At 45.8% G+C, this 19,694-nt stretch overlaps 1 protein-coding gene across 1 annotated transcript; it reads left to right on the top strand.

Moving 5' to 3' along the window:
- Nucleotides 1–735: 735 nt before the first annotated feature.
- Nucleotides 736–18,051, top strand: LOC108918289 (putative fidgetin-like protein 2). The gene is made up of 3 exons (XM_018725410.2): nucleotides 736–777; nucleotides 2,226–2,370; nucleotides 16,031–18,051. Exons 2-3 carry the CDS (start codon nucleotides 2,346–2,348, stop codon nucleotides 18,049–18,051), a joined length of 2,046 nt encoding a protein of 681 aa, XP_018580926.2. The 5' UTR covers nucleotides 736–777; nucleotides 2,226–2,345.
- Nucleotides 18,052–19,694: the final 1,643 nt, after the last annotated feature.

Raw genomic sequence — 19,694 nt, 5'->3', positions numbered from 1 at the left:
TGCGTGTGTCGAAACGTTGCGGGCGGTTGCAGCAAAGGCTCGAGATTCGGTTTCTGAGGCTATTGGCAAATTGCGTCGCCGCGCGCAAACGAGATAGAGCTTCGCTCGGGCCCGCGTTCGAGTCGATCGGATTGACGGGGAACAACTGGGAAGCGCACTTCCCGAGCAGTACGTCCCACATGATTCCGCGTCTGTGTCCAGCTACGCTCTCTCTATCAACGGAATATTGTCCGCGCACATGTGTATGTCAGGGCTTTGGAAGGCAACTTTTCTTCTAGCGTTGTTCAAGGGGTGCTCGCATCTTGAGCCAACCTCTCCATACGTATTAATGAAGGCATGCAGGTCGGTGCCCTTCGCAATCTGTCAAGAAAGGCCCGTTCCCTTCGTCGCACTTGTTTCTTTCGCTCCCTTTTTCTCCATCCGGCGAGACGATGCAGGCCCTCTTTCAGCGCACAGTCGGTCACTTTTTCTCTCTCGTCCGCTCCTTCGCTCCCTCTGCTTAAATAGTTTAAACAAAAAGAGAGGGAGACGGAGGGGGATGGGAGGTGTGGGGGAGGGGATTTGCGTGCTTCTGTTGTCACTAGGAGAGAGAGCGAGGGAGATCGAGAGAGAGAGAGAGAGAGAGAGAGAGAGAGAGAGAGAGAGAGAGAGGGGGGAGCGGAGGGAGGGAAAGGTCCCATATGTGGGAAAAGCCAAGCAGCGCACACTGGAGCCCGCTTGCTCTGGGGATTATCTTACTGCTTCCACATCTGATACAGCGAACACTGGAATGAGCAGGTAAGACAGCACAGCCTCTCCTCTCCACTGCGCTGCGCTCAGGGCTGCTGTGCCAAAAGGCTACGGTTTATTTTTCTTTTTTTGTTGTTGATGCTTTCTTTGACGCCGCAGCCGAAACGACGGGAGAATGGTCCGCCGGACACCGTGCGCTCCGCTTACCTGTTTGTCGCGCGCCTTCCGCTTTGGCCTCGCACGCGAGCTGCCGGGTGCCTCGGCCTGCTGTCAGCGAGAGCGCTCCTGCTGACAGAGCAAAGTGCAAAGTTCTGCTTGCTCTCAACACGGAGCAGTGAGTTAAGCCATGCGTGTGCAGGAGACCTCCGCGTGGTTCAAGAACGGCTTGTGGTCGGCGGCCAGAACGTTGGCTTTGTTTTCTTTCTTCTTTTTTTTTTGACCAAGCCGCCTTCCTCGGATTCGTGCAAAATTTGAGCGACGTGCACGTTTTTCTACATCACCGCCCCGCATGTGCGTCCGCAGGCAGCGGGAGCGTTTCTGTCAAAAAGGCATTCCTTGCACGTACCTTCATACGAAATGGGATTCAATATGTTGGTTTGTTCTTCAGTTTAGCGCCGTTAAAACCGTCAATGTGCCGAAACTGATAGTTTATGCGCACAAACCGCACACTGACTCGCTGAGTTTGGGCAATGGTTCCTTGCTGAGCTTGTATAATCATTCAGTTTTGCTCAACCAGAACATGATATTATTCTGATATATGTACAGTGTATATTGGAGGACATAAGTGCTTAAACAGGAATGCAGAGCGAAATGATTTCAGGTCAGCTGTTCTTTGTGAACACAATCTTGTAGTGATGTAAATGAGGGTAATGTTTTAGTAGGCAGAAAATATGGGTTAACTCTTAATTCCTCTCCATTAGATTTAGTAGCTCACAGACCAGTTTATCTTAATTACTGATTTCACACTGTTCTTTAAATGCAAATTCGGATGAAATTCCCTGTTTCGAATCTCCCACATTTACTCGCACGGGTAAATTGGCGTAGGTGATCTGCTGAAAAAAAGTCACCCAAAGTGCATCACGATAAATGAACTTACTGGAACCTCCACCGCATCTCTTTGTGTCGTTTCGCCATTTGGAAAAGTGTCTAATTGATCCCCCCCGCCGTAGCGAGTCTTCCGTTTCATTGCTGCAACAAGATGGGACTGCGCTGGCACACTGCAGCACTTGTTGTACGTTCGCAGTTAAACTACTGTAGTTACGTTTCTCCTCTCTCCTTAAATCTCCCTCTACTATGCTGGGAGCGTGAACGTGTGTCCCAGCTGTGCCCCCGACTCCTGCTTTCCGCGGATACTTGAGAACACCTGTCTGTTTCATAAGTTTATACGTTTTACAGCCATAGAAATGTGCATCCATGTGCGTAGATGTTCATTTCGAGACTGAGATTGCACGTGTTTCGGGGGGCACTACTAAGCAGTGACTGTGCTCTGCATCCAGGGCTGAGTGTTGTGGGGCCCCTCCGAAAGCTCCGGGCAGCCATGGAGTCCTGGCTGACAGACGCTGACCTGGGCTTCGCTGCCAAGAAGTTGCCGTCTTAACGGAGAGCAAGTCCGCAGAATGCTGAGTCCTATTGTTTCCTACAGTAAGTACGACTCCTTCCACTGAAAAAAAGAAAAAAGTGAACAACAGTGAAACAATCATATTTATATCACCTATATTGAAGCTAAGTGGTCTCTTTGGACCCACATTTTTTCTCTCATGCACTTACTCAAAAAACATTATACCAATAAAGAAAATATTCTGTGCATGGACCACCAACATTTGTGAATTAATGATGACTCACTGTACTTTCTTAGAATTCGCTGAGTCGAAAGAGGCGCGAATGCATTCTAATTCCTGTCTTGAGATGGGGAAAAGCACAGGAGTGACTCAGGGAACGTGAGCCATGTATCTCGAGCTCGACACAGAGCTTGCTAATTCCGGCTAGACGCAGAGCGCAGAGCCCATGATTTGCTCTCCAGCAAAAGGCTGATGGTAGGAGGTGATGGCTTTCACAGCTGACACTTCCCGTAGCCTTTCTGCAGTAGCCAGCAAGATTTTAAACGGCTGGTCAAACTGAAAAATGACCACTCATACTGATAAATGAAGGTCTGATTCTCCGCGCAAAATAATTTCAATAACAGCTCAAAAAGCACGCAGGAAGCCAGGCTTGTGTTCCAGCTGACAAAACAAACCTCTGTAACATTGGAAGTGACTAGATGTTGCTCTCACAAAATTGCTTCAGTGTCATGGTGTATTATTTACATTTTCAGTGTCCCATTAAGACCTTTTCCTTTAACAACATGGAACATACCTGGGCACCGTGTAGCATGATGTGATTTATTTACATTGTCTCTTAACGGCTGTGAAGTGTGGTGGTGCCTGGAAGAAATCAAAAGACGCTGCTATTTTTGTTGACCTGGTTCCCTGCTCACCCTTGTGGTTTTCACGGGTGTGCAAAGAAACACATTTATTTTTGCTTGAGAGTTGTAAAATTGTTACCGCCTTGTAAATAACACAGTATACATCAACACTAATTACATAGTCATGACCAAACCAATCTGACCTGGTAGCTCATCGTTGGAAAAACACGCCTTCTTGCAGAGGTGTATGGCTGCTTTGTCTCGGGACCTTGTAATTAGCTTTATAATGCAAGATACATTCTTGTCATTTAGTTCATAACGTGGATATTTCAGCTGAACTGCCATTTAGAGCATTAACTGGCAGTACCATTGGTAAAAAAGCCTTGCTATGTCATTGGATGGTTTTTTTTTTTAAAAAAATTATCTATGTACAAACAAATTTGCGCGTGTGATAATTTGCCAGCCGTCAAAAAATAAATAAAAAAGACACGTCTCGGTATACCAAAGTCCATCTATAGAAGCTCGTAGAGACCGTGGCTCTCACAGTGGAATTTTACCAACTGCACTCACCCCGAGCGTTGCACGAGCTCTGCGTATGCTCTGCTGCCTTCTGGCCCTCTCTTCTCCTCCCTTTCAGTGCTCAATTGATAAGTGACGAGTGGGGTCTCCAGCCCCCCACCAGGCTAGCTGGAGTCCAGCACTCTGCTCGGAGCTTCTGCAAAAACTGCATTGTTGGCAAGACAGCATGGGGCACTTTTTTTCTGAGTCTTCCCAGACAGCCAGTGATATCTCCAAAGAATTCTTGGGAGAAAGCTGGAGATTGCTAACTGTCTTTATTCACCCCATTTATCTACTTCCACCCAATGCAAATGGTGCGAGACTCTGATGTCACGGCTGGCATTCTTTTAATGGCAGAGCGATAATGTTACATAATTGGCTGATAAATTCGGCTGCCCGAATCCTGTGTCGGCGCCCAGCGCTGTTGCCGCACGCGTTGCCGTGGGGTAAAGGCGCAGGGCAGCCTCTGTTTGTGTGTCAATATTTAAACCTGCTTCAGAAGCAGACTGACTTGAAATGTTTAACGTTGTAATTTAGTGCCTTTGAGGAGATGGAGCGGAGGAACATTTCAGCCGTGTGCTGTCGGTCTTTTTTTGGCGTCTCTCCTCCGGCGGGGGAGCGGACGAGCGTTTCTCGGAAAGTCTCATCCCATTACCGGATCCCATTCAGTTGGAGTGTGGCCGCCCCTGGCCCTCTGCTGCGTTATTTCTCCCACAGGTTGTACTGCACTGCTGCCATATGTACAGTAGGTGCGTCCTCATGATGTCCATGCTTTATACTTCGCGAAGGCCTGTGCGACCCACCGCACGAGCGTAAAAATACTTCAGAAAACGCTACGTTTAGTCAAGTACCGATAATTAGGTGTATTGAGCTGTGAATTCCTACATTCAGTTCAAAAGAATTTCTTGCAAACTCTAGAGAGGAATCTGTGATTCCCTCAGGTCCCTCGTCTAAAACAGGGTTTTAAAATGGGTTATTGAAATGTGTAACGTCACAGTAGAATATTTTTACCTGGGTTTCACACAGTTGAAGAGGCTACCTGCTTGCTCTTTTTTGCCGGGATTTTATATTTTTCGTAGTTGTTGCCGTTCATTGTACACATTTCCAAGCTTCTTCCTTTGGAAAAATGCTCACATTTATGCTGGAATTTTTGGAGTAACGAAGCTTTCCACGCACACTGCTGAGATACTTGATGGGTTGGAGTCTCGGCTCAAAGGACGAAATAAAAACACAAGCGGTATCTCTTACTTGCACTGTTGCAGTAAGCAATTTGACACATTCTACAACAACAGTGGTTGCACCCCTGGCTTGGGAAACATAAACTGTGCAAAGGGCAGGGTTGGATCACAAGGAAATTTGAGTGAAATTCCAGGTGCCACAGATACTCCTGCAGGGATTTTGTCAGAAAACCACGCTCTTTATTCTCATGGAGTCCTAAATCAGTCCCAGGCCGGCACCACCGGAGTGCCCGAGCTCTTAGTGCTTGGGGGCGCCATCAATAGAAAGGTCCAGTCTTTTAAACTGATCTAATTTGGTGATGCTCTTTCTTAGACTGCCTCAATGCTGCAGTTTTTACACATCTCCACTGATCGACCACGCCAACCGAATAGCTGGGAGCCTGTGGTTCGCCGTGACTCCACGGACAGTCTAACTGCTTGAGCGAAGCCTTTAACGGTATGGACAGGAAAGCCAAGCAACACACTGCGGCACCGAAGGGAACAAAGGTTTAATCGCAGCAGCACTGGTACTGTCTTGAGGGCAGCAGTATGAGGGCTGTTTGGAATTGGTGCGACGGGCTCTCGAGTAAACACACACCCCACTCAAGTGTTTCCATGAATGACAACCGAGTCGTTAGTGAGGGCGTTCAATGGGCTTTAATTAGCCGTCCTGGTCCGAGAGGCAGGGCAGTGCTGTGGGTGGGATTTCGAGGGGTGCCACAGGACTGGGAAGGGAAAGCACGGCGGCCTTATGGCTTTGCGACCACTAATCGGTTTGACGTTGTTTACAAAAAAGTGGGGGGGCGGGGGGGGGGGGGGGGGGGGCTTGCTCAGCAAACCACCATTCCAGCGCTGTTCGAGTGCAAAAAAAGCCACGAAGGTGAACCTGAAGAAATGTTCTGGGGTATCTGTGTGGGAAAATAGGTCTTCGTCAAGCTAGCGGAGTACCAGTAAGGTGAAAGTGTTTGGGTTCACGATACCAGACGGGTCGCTTTGCTTGCAGCGTCTTATTTGATACAAATGCGTTTCTGGAAACGAGCACATGTCGGGGGGTGGACACGGCGTCCCTCAGGTCTTTTGGCCATGCGCACAGAAGATGAACCGGCCCAAGCAAGGCGATGCTCCGAGGTCGTGAGAGGACATGTGAAATTGGGAGCAGGGAATACGCAATGCTCGGTGGGACTGTAGCTCTAGGAGAGCGAAAAGTAGCGAGTGCGCCAGAGAAAGAGAAGGGGACAGATGGACGGGGGAGTGATCGGTCACCACGGAGCCTTGGGACAGCTGGTTGTTGATATATTAGGGGCCACAAAGACCTAAGCCCAGTCTCCACCGCACAAAATAGAGACCCTACTTTTTCCCCCCCAGAGGGAGGGGAGGAGCCAGTTGTGACCATTTGTGAAACCACAAGAATGAGCAGAGAGGGGGGAGGGGAGCTTGTTTTTTTTAAATCCTCACTATGGGGACCCACACAAAATAGTACAACTAGACATAATAACAGGGAACGGTAGGGACGGTGTTGCAGCAGGTAGTCCTGGTACTTCACAGTTCCTGGGCTATGGGTTCACATGTTCATATGATCTTCGCTCAAGCTGTGTACAGTTTGCACGTTCTCACCATGTTTCACTGGGTTGTCTGCAGGTGTTCTGGTTTCTTCCCTTAGCTCAAAGATATGTTTCGGGTGAATAGATGACTAAATTGCCAACTCTGTGTGTGTGTGTGTGTGTGTGTGTGTGTGTGTGTGTGTGTGTGTGTGTGTGTGTGTGTGTGTGTGTGTGTGTGTGTGTGCACGTGCACGTGCACGTGTGTTACAGTGTTCTACGTTATAGGTGAGTCAATGACTGTAGGGAACTGAGTCTATCTACAATTGTAACCTTGCTACTTGGGATAAAGGCATCATGTAATCACTGCGTGGTACCGCACATCACTTTGAAGAAAAGTGTTTCCTCAATGAACAAATGTGAAATAATTCACAATTAAGTTGTCATTTTGACCTAGCCATGTTACATGCTAATTGGGGTTTTAATTCCAGCTGTTATTTGTACGATTAAATTAGCTAAAAATACGAACAAACTTTTACACTCCTGCTGCTGGATTCCTTTAAAAAAATGGATGGAAAAATGCGTTATTTTCCTCTTCTATAAAGATAAAAATACCGAGACATGACAAACTCTTGGTATCTCTTAGTTTTGGTAACACTATTAAGAGATGCTTTACAGTGTGTTTTGCAGCAAGTCGATGTCGCCTTGACCCTGCTCCTCCAGCGTGCGGTCTTAGCTGTGGGCATTCACAATGGTTATATATGGTTATTTTATTCCCACCGAATGTTTTAGCGTTGAAGAGTCACACTATCCAGCAGCACAATTTGAGCAGATGTGAGAGCTTTTTACTGTTCCTGCTATAACAGGGAGAAATCAGGGAGAACATAGAGACATTCCCTGCCTTTCGGCTGCTGCTATGCTGAATAGGATTCATCATAACTTCTCCTGCAAAGCCTCACAGTGAACACCTTATTGATAAATTATCAATGCTATTTTACATGTATTCATTTAGTAGACACTTTTCTCCAAAGAAGCTTCCAGTGAACATAATGTAGTGTTATCAGTCCACACCTCATTCTCTAAGGTGACTTACACTGCTAAATACACTACTTACACCGGGTCACTCATCCATACATCAGCGGAACACACTTTCTTTCTGCACCTCACACACATACTGTGGGCGACCCTTAGAGTCACCAGTCCACCTGAACAGCATGTCTTTGGACTGTGGGAGGAAACCAGGGCACCCAGAGGAAACCCACGCAGACACGGGGGGGGACATGCAAACTCTTTATACACTGAACAGGGATCAAACCTACATCCTCTTGCGCCACCCAGGCGCTATGAGAGAGCAACACTACTTGCTGTGCTACCACTAGCTAATTGGTCCATCAAAGGCTCCCAAAGAAAGACAGTAGTGTTGATAAGATTAAGTGACCTGTTCTGTTATGAATTTGGCTGCAAAGTTCTTCCTTCTTCAGTTAAGCGACTCAACAGGAATCACACATCACACACACACCATCTGAAACCACTTGTTCCATACAGGGTCACGGGGAGCCAGAGTCTAACCTGGCAACACAGGGCAAAGGGCTGAAGGGGGAGGGGATACACCCAGGATGCGACACCATTCCATCACAAGGCACCCTAAACAGGACTCAAACCCCAGACCCACTGGAGAGCAGAACCCAGTCCAGCCCACTGCGCCACCACACCTCCCCCACTCAACAGAAATCCCTAAACAATTTTAATTTTGATGCAATGGCACAACTGCAGCCACTCAGGGTTATCAACCAAAATGTCCTGTGTTGCACAGCTTTCTGTTCATTAAGGATATGTTCCTTTTTACATATCCATACCACATTTTTGCAGTAATATATTGCAATGTATCTTAAAACACCTAGAGACTGAGCCATGGTATTCTGTTGTTTTGTGTATTTGTGATGGAACAAAATGTTTAAATTCAACTGCCTAAGTTTGTTGGAACTGAATTTCAGAAGAATAGTTGTTTCTTTACAAAATGATAGTCATAAAGTCACAGTTCCGGAATGTATAGCAGGCATGATTCATTTTGACAGCAAAATACTCTTTATTTCAAACTTCAGCATGTATATTGTTAGATCGTACAGTCACAACCTAAGATACACCCATTTGAGTTGCAGGAACTTAACTTTGAGGAGTTTCATTTATACTCCTGCTTCCACACTATAATATGGTACATTGTGACATTAAAACTACCCCACGTATAAAACACACACAAATGCTTGTCCTGAGCAGAGTTGTGGCAAGCTGGAGCCAGACCAGGCAATACAGGGTGCAGGGCTGGAAGGGGAGACAACACAGCCCAGACAGGACACCAGTCCACCACAAATCACCCCCAGTAGGACTTGAACCCTAGACCCACCACGCAGTAAGGCCTGGCCAAACACAGTGCGCCACTACACCTCCCATCCATGTATAACAGATATAGACAATAAGCATTATGAATATGTGACCAGTGGTTGTGTGTAAAAGCAAATAATGGCCTGAATGCAAAATGAAAACTTGAAATTGTTTGAATCACTTGGCGTATTTCAAAATGTACTTCATTCATTCAGCAGACACTTCTCTCCACAGTGGTACACACTGGTTGCTATGTAGTACGGTGGATCCCCAGCTAACAATCACGCTGTCTAACATCCTTTTGGTCAACATCTCATCCACCGCCTTATGTTCTCTTAGCGTCCTGCTGGCCTGATGGTCCCTCGTGGTCCGGGAGTTCCCTCAGGGCTCAATCAGTGTGCAGCCGCCCTAACCCTGAGCCAGTTAGCTTTATGTAACATAAACCGTGCAATCGAAATGGCACCGAAAGCAGAAATGTGACCTGCTCAACTTCAAGGTAAGACTTTGGGGTAAGAATTCCGAATATAAGTTTACAAACTTAAAATATTTAGTCACTATTTCAATTTTTCTATAAGTTAATTATAAATAGAATGCATTTGCGGCATTTTAAACAATGGTAAACGATTTGAAAAGTTAGGGGGAGTTCAAAATTCAGTTGAGGTGGGTCTTTTCTATGGATTCCGCCATTTCGAGGGCAAAATGCAATTTGGCGATTGTCTAAATCACTTAACGTCAATTTTTTTTTGCAACAAATTAGAGGATTTAGCCGGGGTGCTACTATATTTAGCTGACCTCTTTATGAAAGGTGACTTACAATTCTATATATATCCACAGTAAACTCTCTACAGTCGCTCACCCATCTATGCAGGAGAGCAATATAACACACACACATTGTGATTGTATAAGTGACATGTTTTTTTTAGCAAACAATTGCAATATAGTTTTGTAAACATCCTTAATATTTTATTTTTGTGTAAGTGCAAGTTTATTATACCATATACCATTTATGTTTACGTGGCGACAAGCTTAGTCACTGTTTTTGGCTTTGCAATGTCAGCTTTGCAAACACACACACACATTCACGCACTACAAGCATGAGCAGTCAGCGATTCACCTGAAACATGTATTTGGACCGTGGGAGGAAACCAGAGCACCTAGAGGATACCCACACTTTAAGTATGCAGTAATAGCTACAAAGGAGCTGAATGGGCAGAGGTCCTTACAGTGTTACAGAGTAATTAATGAGGGGAAACTGCCTTGTTATGTTGTGTTATGGCAATGTTAACAATCAAAATAATTGTGTCCATTTCAATGGGACTGGGTGATACAGTATTTTAGGGCAACAGAAAAGGGCATTCCAATTTCCTTAGATATTAGATTTTAGTGACACTGTTGGGGCTCAGAAACACATAAAAATGTTTACCATTGAAACTAACGGTAGTGACATTTTTATGGGAATTCATTGTACAAAGGGTTTTTCAGGAACACACTGCCTTTGTAAGGTGGGGGGCGGGGGTGCAGTATATCACAAGGGCAAATTTCTTAAAGCAAAGCCTGCTGGCTGCGTTTACAGAAGTGCTCCAAAACTCAGCAAGCCCGCATGTTTATGTCAGAGCCTCCATCCCCTGAAAATTGATCCCGTTTGTTTAATGAATACAAATTGGCCAACAATTTGAGCACAAGCTACCTTATCAGCATCGTATGGCAGTGATTAATTAGAGTGCAAATGAAGGAGCTTCCTTCATTAGCTTTTTGGATATTAGCTTCTGCTTGGATTATTATACCTCACCATTGGCATCACAGGCATCTTCATAGCACAATGCTATCAGAAGTGAAGGACTGACACTTCATAAATTGAACCCGTACTTAAATTCTTGTTTGCCAAAACGTTCCGTAAGGATTGGGATTCGCTCTACCCGGCTGCCTCGTTTGGACTCTCTTGCTGCAAAACTTTGTGCAGAAGCGCAAAGGTGATTATTACAAATGACACGATCCAACGTCGACCGCTGTTGTAGCCTCACTTGGTGGATGTGTCCCGCAGGCATTTAAAACCTGGTTTATAGGAACGTCAGTAAAAATGATGTAGGACCAGTGTAAAACACGTTCGCGTTTTCATTTCAAACCAATCCTCTTCAGCCCTTTGGTTCTCAGTGCCAACCCTTCCTGAGCTCACTGCCATTGCTTTATCTACCTAATGGGTCCTTAATTACTTCAGTGACCCTGCTGCTGACGACCATTGGAAGAAATTAGCTGAAACGGCAAAGGTGACGAAAACACAAACATAAATTTCAAGTAAAAACAAAATTGTTCATCATCTGCTTTATTTAGTTGCTTATTTCATTTCACAGTGCTGACTTGTAACATTCGAATGTTTGCAACAAAACTTGTAAAGTAGGGAAATGCATCATCCTCCACTGTTTTGTAGGCACATCTTGCTTCTTGGCGACTTTCGAAATGATGCTTGTGGTCAGTTCATTAAAGTGAGATTGAAATCAACACATGCCTGAGTAAATGTTAAAAAAAAAAAAAGACTTCTGTGCCTGCTTGCATAATTAATACCTGTCTACCTAAACAAAGCACTTTTATGGGTTGTACATGTTCCAACAGTAGATGTGGGGTCATAGCTTAGGAAGCAGAAGCTGTGGGACAGGATGGCCATGCAAAGGCCTTCCCTAAGCATGCTTACTTCACAGAGCGCATCTCCTGATTGGATTGATCCAGCTCTTGTTTATAAGTGACCTCTTGACAATCTGCTCTGCTGAACACTCAGCCATTCCAAAAAGCATCTTTTGAGACAGCTGATCCTCAGGCCAGGAGAACAAAATTGTGCAAGTGGAAGTACAGAAACCAGGACCTCTAAGGGTGCAGGAGAACAGGGGTGCCTCTAGTGAGTTTCCTGTAGATCTCAGATTTCAGGAGTCCTCCCATCCTGCCATTCTTGACTTCTGAAGACCACCACATTACCCCTATCTTGCCTTTCTTGTAGGCCTCTTGCATGACTTGGACTCTTTTTTTTCTTTTTCCTGACAGACACAGAACAGGAGACACTTAATGGTACTGAGTTTGAATACCACACCCACCTTAAAAACATACACAGAAGAAAATAAGATGACAGTACTACGATACAAATCCGAAAACTTCTTAAAAAATCATTGCCGTGCAGGAAATTGAAGTGCTAATGTTGCTGGGCCTTAGCATTGAGTTCCTTTGACTTTTTAAAAAAGCTTTTACTCAACATTATAGGTACATGGAAAAAAATTATACTCCTGAGCCATCAGAATATTCAGACTTTCTATCAATGGCACTGAATGGAGTACAGCAGCAGGAATATGTATGAAGAATTGCTCATTTGTGTTCACAGGCACATACATTTACTATGCCCATACAGCACACATGTAACACAAGAACACAAAATCCTTCCACAAGCTCAGGCCAGGATGAAAGCTCTAAGAGGAATGCTGCTGAATAGATTAACAAGATTTCCATAATTAGGCAGCCTCTCAACAATGGGATCCTTCCAGCTTTGTCTCAGAACTGCTGAGGACAATAGCAGCGTAGAGACGGCTGCCGGACAATCATTTCTCACAGTCGCTTGTGGAGAAGGCTTCTTGGGGGGAATACATCTGTCTGTGCACTGACTTGAAACTGCACATATGCAGCCATGCCCAAAAAATGTTTACTTTCCCAGAACACATTCTGCAGCCTCCCAGTCAACCTGATCTCATATTCCCCTCCTAGCCACGGCAAACACCGAAAGATTTCGGGGAGAACAAAATTTTTTTTTTTTTTTTTTTTAAAAAAAGAGTATCTCTGGTTTTCAGGTGTCATCAGTCTTTATAAGTTACATCATATTTGGTAGAGTTTCAATGGAGTTGGCTGTCATCAGTCTTGTGTGGGCACTGGACAACTGGAGGTAAGCGGTTTAAAGGATTAGGAAAGGCTGACTCCAGACCTCCATGTTGGACCACTTCTCTGCTATTTTCACTTCTAATGGCTCATAATATTCCTTCAAGCAGAGGAATTTCCCCTTGGGTTGTACTGGCAGGCAAGACAATAAATCTTATGGAAATGTTGGCTGAGCCCTGCATCTCAACCTTGAGCGTAGCATGCCGAGGTTAAAATGCAATTATTAGATCAGAGATCTTGTAATGATTTTAGAGCAAGTGTTTAAAATTTCCTTGTATGGAATGTTTTGCTACACATGGTCTTAAAGTACTTTCTGAGTTCTAACCAAGAAAGGCATTTACCATGGCAAAGAATGACTTCAGGAGTAACTATGGTTTAAGTTCGTGAACAAACAACAGAATCCTGTAAGGAATAAGCATAGTTTGGTCCTGCAGAGCTTTTGTAACTTTTAAGATAAGAAAAAGCAGCATCATTCTGAATGAAAAGGCTTCTTTTTAGTTTAAACACTTAGGTCATGGCTTCAGAACTGAACTGAGTAAAACCGTATATTCATTGACGTGAGTCGCTGTCTTGGTGAAGAAAAGGGTAAAATACACACACACACACACATTTTCAGAACCGCTTGTCCCGTACGGGGTCACGGGGAACCGGAGCCTACCCGGCAACACAGGGCGTAAGGCCGGAGGGGGAAGGGGACACACCCAGGACGGGACGCCAGTCCGCCGCAAGGCACCCCAAGCGGGACTCGAACCCCAGACTCACCGGAGAGCAGGACTGTGGTTCAACCCACTGCGCCACCGCACCCCCAAAGGGTAAAATAGCCGTTCTCATTTCTGAACAGTCTAAAGTCAGTCTTCAGACTAGGCGTCCTCTGAAAGCAAGGCTACGATTAGAGTAAGCCATGCCTGAGAGGATGCAGCGGATGGTTGTGTTTGATTGGTATTAGGAGTGTAGCCCGCAGCGCCGCTTGGCTGACTTCCCCTATTGCCTGCTGCTTGTGCGGGGGACTGCGCTCCTGCTGTGCACTCAGTTTTTATGTCCTTTCCCTCAGCTGCCATCCATCTCTGTCACGTGCTGATCCCTCTTGCCAGGCCTTTTGGAACAGGTCCATGGCTATGTATGGCTTTCAAGAAGTGTATGTGTAAACTACAGCCCTGACCAAAGCCTCACGTAGAAACAATGACAGCCTGCTGTGATGGCATGCTCAAGAATTACCGTGTTTGTTTTGTTCTGCCGAGGAAAGGTGCACGGCCCCGCGAGCACTCTGGGGCTCTGGGAACAGGGACAGCTGGATTTGAATATGAAGGGGGAAGAGCTAATTTAGTGGCCATCTGGGAGCCCAGCCTTACCGAAGGAGTAGCAGGCGTAATCCAAAGGCACACAGAAGTAGATTTCCTTGACAGAGGGGCAGACAATAAAGATATAAATTATATATAGGCTATGATGCAGAACTTGGGTCCCATCTTTAAATAGCCGCTAGCAACGTGACATTGGTACGCTGTGCCGTGCTGTGCAAAGCCACACTTCTACGCAGGAGGGGGGACAGGACCGATACTGGAGCGCTCGTCTTATTCTGGCTTTTCGGGTGGTGTAACCCTCTCCCTCGGCTGAATTGTGACAGTTTAATAATACCCTGCTATGCCTGGAATGTCAAGCTAATGCCTCAGCAAAGAGCAGTCAGAAAATCCCCATGAAATGGCTGTTTTCAGTGGCGGAGTGGGGTGTGGGCACGCACATTCGTGACTCAGGAAGTTGAGAGCCGTTTCATTTTTGGTAAGGCAGAAGTGAAGTTCTCATGGAGTGTAAAAAAAAAAGAGAAATGACAAAACTAGCAAAAAAATTTCACTGCAGACTACATTATGCACTTTGAAACACTGGACAGCATATAGTCACCGCAGGAAAAACCGTCCCAATAAATAGTTTACCATGACATAGTTCAAAACACAGAAGACCTACTGAAGCGTATCTTCCGAAAGAGTTATGGTGAGCATACACATTTTGTGCATAAGGTACCTATGAAGGAAAGACGTGGATATTTGTAATTGGCATTAAAGCTTTAAAATTTCTTCCAAGCAGTGTCTTAAAAGGAAGGAATGGCGAAACCTGTTTATTAGCATACCTTTCCAAGAGCGACGCAGGAATAATCAGTGAGGCTGCCGTGTGGGAGATGACCAGTAGAAAAGGCCATCCAATCTCCTAATGTTCTTGAAGCTACAAATGAATGGCACACACTATTCTATCTCCCCAACCCCCCTCCTTCCACTGTGCATCCCATCCCCCCTCCTCTCTATTCCTTCCCTTGTCCAGCAAGCCCCTGAGGTTTTTGGAGAATGAGATTTCAGGGGGCAGGAGATGTGTTGGGTGTGGAGTGTTGGGGGCTAGTGTTGCTAGGGATGGGGTTTCGGTAGAACATGTGGAGCGTGACAACAATAGATCCTCAGGGAGAGACGACTATGCTGGCAATGGACCGGTTATGGCTCTCTTACCATCACTATCATCGATGTACTGTCCATCCAGTGGTGCCTGCTGGGATATGTTTCAGCAGTGAACCAAACAGACTCATTTTTGGATCATTTTGTTTGATAAATGGCACGGCTGCTGTTTCCGACATGCCATTTTCTCCCAATCAACACTACAAAGGCATACATAAAATATGTATGCAAAAATATTTGGAAAATTGTATCTGTCAAATTTACATAGTGTAAAACAATTTTCAGTAATATAGGTCGGAATTATCACTAAAAAGTAAACTAATGAGCCATTTGTATTTCAAAACAAAAGGGAAGATAACTAGCTGACCATTGGGCTATCATACAGTAAAACCAAGTGTGGTGTATTTTTGTGCTTTTTTTGTCCCATCTATTTGCCCACTCAAAAAGGGGGACATGGGGTGCAGTAGCACAGTGGGTTTATCTTGTGCCTGCTCTCTAGTGGGTCTGGGGTTTGAGTCCCACTTGGGATGCCTTGTGACAGACTGGCATCCTGTCCTGGGTGCATCCCTCCCCCTCCAGCCCTATTCCCTGTTTTGCCGGGTTAGGCTCCGGTTCGTTCCAACCCCATTCAGGACAAGTGGTTTCAGTCAGTGTGTGTGTGTGTCTTTGCCCACTCTCTCTGAATTCAGATGTTCACTTCTCAGTTCATATGGTTTCATTTGACCAGACATTATTATACATATAAATGTTGCTTTTCAGCATTAATGGAGAAAGGTGTCTTCATTAGTACCTGATATATAGGGGTGTGACAATGTGACCCTTGTAGTCGTGTGTGCGCTCAAAGTTCAGCCCTGTGTATCCTTCCTGCAGGCCTGTTGAAGATGCACTGGACGCCGGAGCATGCCCAGCCCCTCAGCCAATGGCCCGAGCAGCACCTTGATGTTTCCTCCACTACCTCCTCCCCGGCACACAAGTCTGACCTCTACCCCAACGGGCGCCGCAGCTACAGCTACGCCTGGGCTAATGATGACATCTCTGCACTCACAGCTTCTAATCTCCTAAAACGCTATGCGGAGAAGTACTCGAATGTTCTGGACTCACCCTATGACCGCCCCGCGGTGGGAGCTTATCCTGAACCTGGAGCCTTCGGAGGCCTGAGCGGGCCAAAAAGTGAACTGGAGCCCTGGCCCCTGACACACGGCACTGAGAGCTACCCTGGACCAGAGAGCTTGACGGGGGCCAAGGTCACAGCCTCATCAGCTGGATTAAATGGAGCAGGCAATGGGTCAATGGTGAACAGCAGCATCTCTGACCCAAGCTACAGTGGGGGAAGCTCCTGTGGGGGTCCCCCTGCCTACAATGGAACCTACCTTTCCTCTGGCTATTGCCCCCAGCCTGGCTCAGCACTTCCTTCAGCGCCTTTGCATGCACTACAGCCTGCTCCCACCCTAGTGTCCAGCTACACCCCTACTGGTCCCGTGTACAACTACTCGTCTCATCAGTCTGCCATGGCCCCAGGATATCCTCATCCCTCTGGGTCTTACCTCCCCTCAGGACTGGCTGCTCCTACTCCTTTGCCCCCACGTCCTACTGTAGTGGGTGCCAGCTATGGCTACCAGAGTCATAACCTGGAAAATACAGCGCCTGGAGGGTCACTGAAAAGAAAGGCCTTTGAGATGACAGCAGAGGAAGACGAGGCAGACAGTTCACGTTACAGAAAGTATGGGTATGACCACGCAAAATCCGGTGGCACCTCCCCGTACAGTGTTGGGGAAAAGGGTGAGTGCAGAGGCAACAGCTTCAGCGCAGGCAGCACGGACCCCCAGGCCTACAAGCCTGGAAAGATGTCTTCGCAGGCAGGCCTGGGGCCAGATGACGTGGGAAAATTCACTGGACTGAAGCCAATGGTGTCACCAGCATATAGTGGAGCAGAAGAATACAGCCCCCCAGCCACGATGAATGGTGAAAATGGGGGAGGGGAGCACGGGCTCTCTCAACACAGCCTGCCCCTCAAAGTGCCTACACCGTGTGTATCGTCAGGTGATCCACTGAAGGGTGCAGACCCACGGCTGTTGGAGCTTGTTACCGGGGAGCTGCAAGACAGCAGCCCTGCGCTGCCCTGGGGAGAACTGATTGGCCATGCGCATAACAAGGCTGCACTAGAGGAGGACCTACTGTGGCCCGTTCTGCGGTCCAGTGGCACCAGCCCCCCACCCCGTGCCATCCTACTCTTTGGCCCACGTGGTGGAGGTAAGAGCACATTAGCCCATTGTTTAGCCTCTCAGATGGGAGCCACCTTTTTCCACCTGAACGGGGCCATGCTGGCCTCCAAGTGGAAAGGCGAAGCCGAGAAGATCCTGCACACACTTTTCCTGGTGGCAGGTGCACGGCAGCCCAGTGTGGTGCTCATCAGCGAGGTGGAGCTGCTGGCAGAGGAGGGCTTACGTCAGCAGTTCCTGTCTTACCTGGAGACAGTGCAGCTCGGTGCCACAGGGCTGATGATAGTAGTGTGCGCTACCAACAGACCAGACCTGTTGGATGAGGCCGTGCACCGGCTCCTCTCAAAGCGCTATTATGTGCCTCTGCCAGACACAGGGACACGCAGGCAGGTGATTCTCCAGTCACTGGCATCCCAGGGCTGCTGCTTGAGTGAACGAGAGTTAGGTGGACTGCTGCAGCGAACCGAGGGCTTCTCCTTCTGTGAGCTTCTACAGCTTTGCCAGCAGGCCATCTCTTCTGCCACACCTCCTCGATCCCTGCATGGCCTGTCCACACCTCTCACACCACCCACCTTCAAGGACTTTGAGAACGCCTTCCATAAAGTGCGGCCCCACGCCACCTCCAAAGAACTGGACACTTGCATGGAGTGGAGCAAGATGTCCAGCCGCTGAAAGGAGTTATGGAATTGCTTAGTTTGTAACACTCTTTGGATGATGTCTTAAAAGTACTTATCTTGCATCCAAAGAGATGGAAAAAGCGAGAAGTGGAGTGACAGCGTCAGAGTTAGTATTACTGATATGGAACATCTGGGTTTTTTCATATGTAAATACAAGTTTTTCTCCAAAGAACCAAAATAAATTTTTCAGGGGCTGCGTTTGGGGTGTGGGGAATTGATAGTATGAATGACTTGTAGACTGCTACTCTCAGGATCCTATTTATTACTGGCCTGCTTCAGCAGCACAGCAAATTTATTATGTTTTAGATGTAACCAGTGGTTTAGTATTTAAATGACCTTGGAATGTAAGGTAAATGGCCATAGGAATCATGTCGCTTCAGACCAAAAAAAAAAAAAAAAAATTGCATCAATGCTATCGTTTTCACAGTGAAACTGCAACATGAACCTACGATTAGTTCTCTGTTAACTGAGTGATGCCGATGTCATCACTCCTGCTAGATTGATTTGGCTCTGACAAAACCATGTTAAAGTACCTTGCCCAAAGTCAAAAACAAAAAAAAAGAAAGGAAATCATTCTCCATACTGCTCTGCTTACTGAATTAAAATCTCCCACATGGAAATATGCAGTCACCACAAAAGCCAGTAGTTTATTGAAAAGCTTCTTAAAACACTAAAACATCTGCTACTGTCTTTGGGTGTCAGATGTTTTGTTTTTTTTATTTTTTGCTTTTAACATATGTAGTGTTGTTTCATATACTCAGGAAGAATGTCTTTACCTCTGAATGAAAAAAAGAATGTATGTAACTTTAGGGTCTTAGTAGTGGGCTCTTAGAAGAGCAAAGTGAGGCTATGAATGGTCACAAAGCCCATGTGACACACTTCAGCTCTGCTTTTGTTACCATGGAGAAAAATCTGAACTTGCTGCAAAGACTAACATTGAATGTAATTCAGGTATTTTTCAAGATGATTTTCAATGCCATAAATACATGTTTTAAATTGTTCTCAATACATTTTCCCCATGTCCTCTTTATTTTAAATGTTGATTTTAGTTGAGGATTGTCTTCATTGTATTACACAAGAAAAATATTTTTGTTGGACAAACTGAAAAATTCAGAAAAAATGAATACACGCATGCATGAGAAGAAATGAACAAAACCCTGCCTACACAGCATTTTTATATCAAAGACCTGTCTACTTTATTTTAGCGCTACAACTTTTTCAGACATTGTCTGATACATTTAAACTGAATATGCCATTTACCTTTTAACTGCTAGACTATTTTTTTCTTTAACTTTAAGGATACAAACTTCCAGAGCTGACATTCTCTTTTTTTTCCATTTCTTCTATAAAGCTCAGGCTTTGATGCATCTGACCTGCACAGTCTAAGTATTTGTGGTCATGCAAATGGGAAATTGTCACACTGAAGAACAAAAAAATTAAACCAATCTAATCAGCAACAGTAGTTAGCGTACAACTCAGTTCAATAGATCATCTTTATGGAAACTGTTTTCCTTAAATTTTAGTAACCGTAACCCTACCTGTTACAGAACCTCCCCTTATACTAATTTAGTTGACACTTTTCTCCACAGTAACTTTCAGTGTAGCCACTTACCATGATTTACCTATTTATAGAAGTGG

The sequence above is a fragment of the Scleropages formosus genome, chromosome 22 (assembly GCF_900964775.1).
Source record: "Scleropages formosus chromosome 22, fSclFor1.1, whole genome shotgun sequence".
NCBI classification, from domain to species: domain Eukaryota; kingdom Metazoa; phylum Chordata; class Actinopteri; order Osteoglossiformes; family Osteoglossidae; genus Scleropages; species Scleropages formosus.
The sequence above is the reverse complement of the archived record's forward strand: the minus strand, read 5'-3'. Positions and strand labels throughout refer to the sequence as shown.

Bases quoted from the DNA above. Each gene is read 5' to 3' on its own strand.
- LOC108918289 (XM_018725410.2), top strand. From the start codon at position 2,346: ATGCTGAGTCCTATTGTTTCCTACA. The intron at 2,371-16,030 runs GTAAGTACGACT...TCCTTCCTGCAG, and splicing joins GAGTCCTATTGTTTCCTACA to GCCTGTTGAAGATGCACTGG.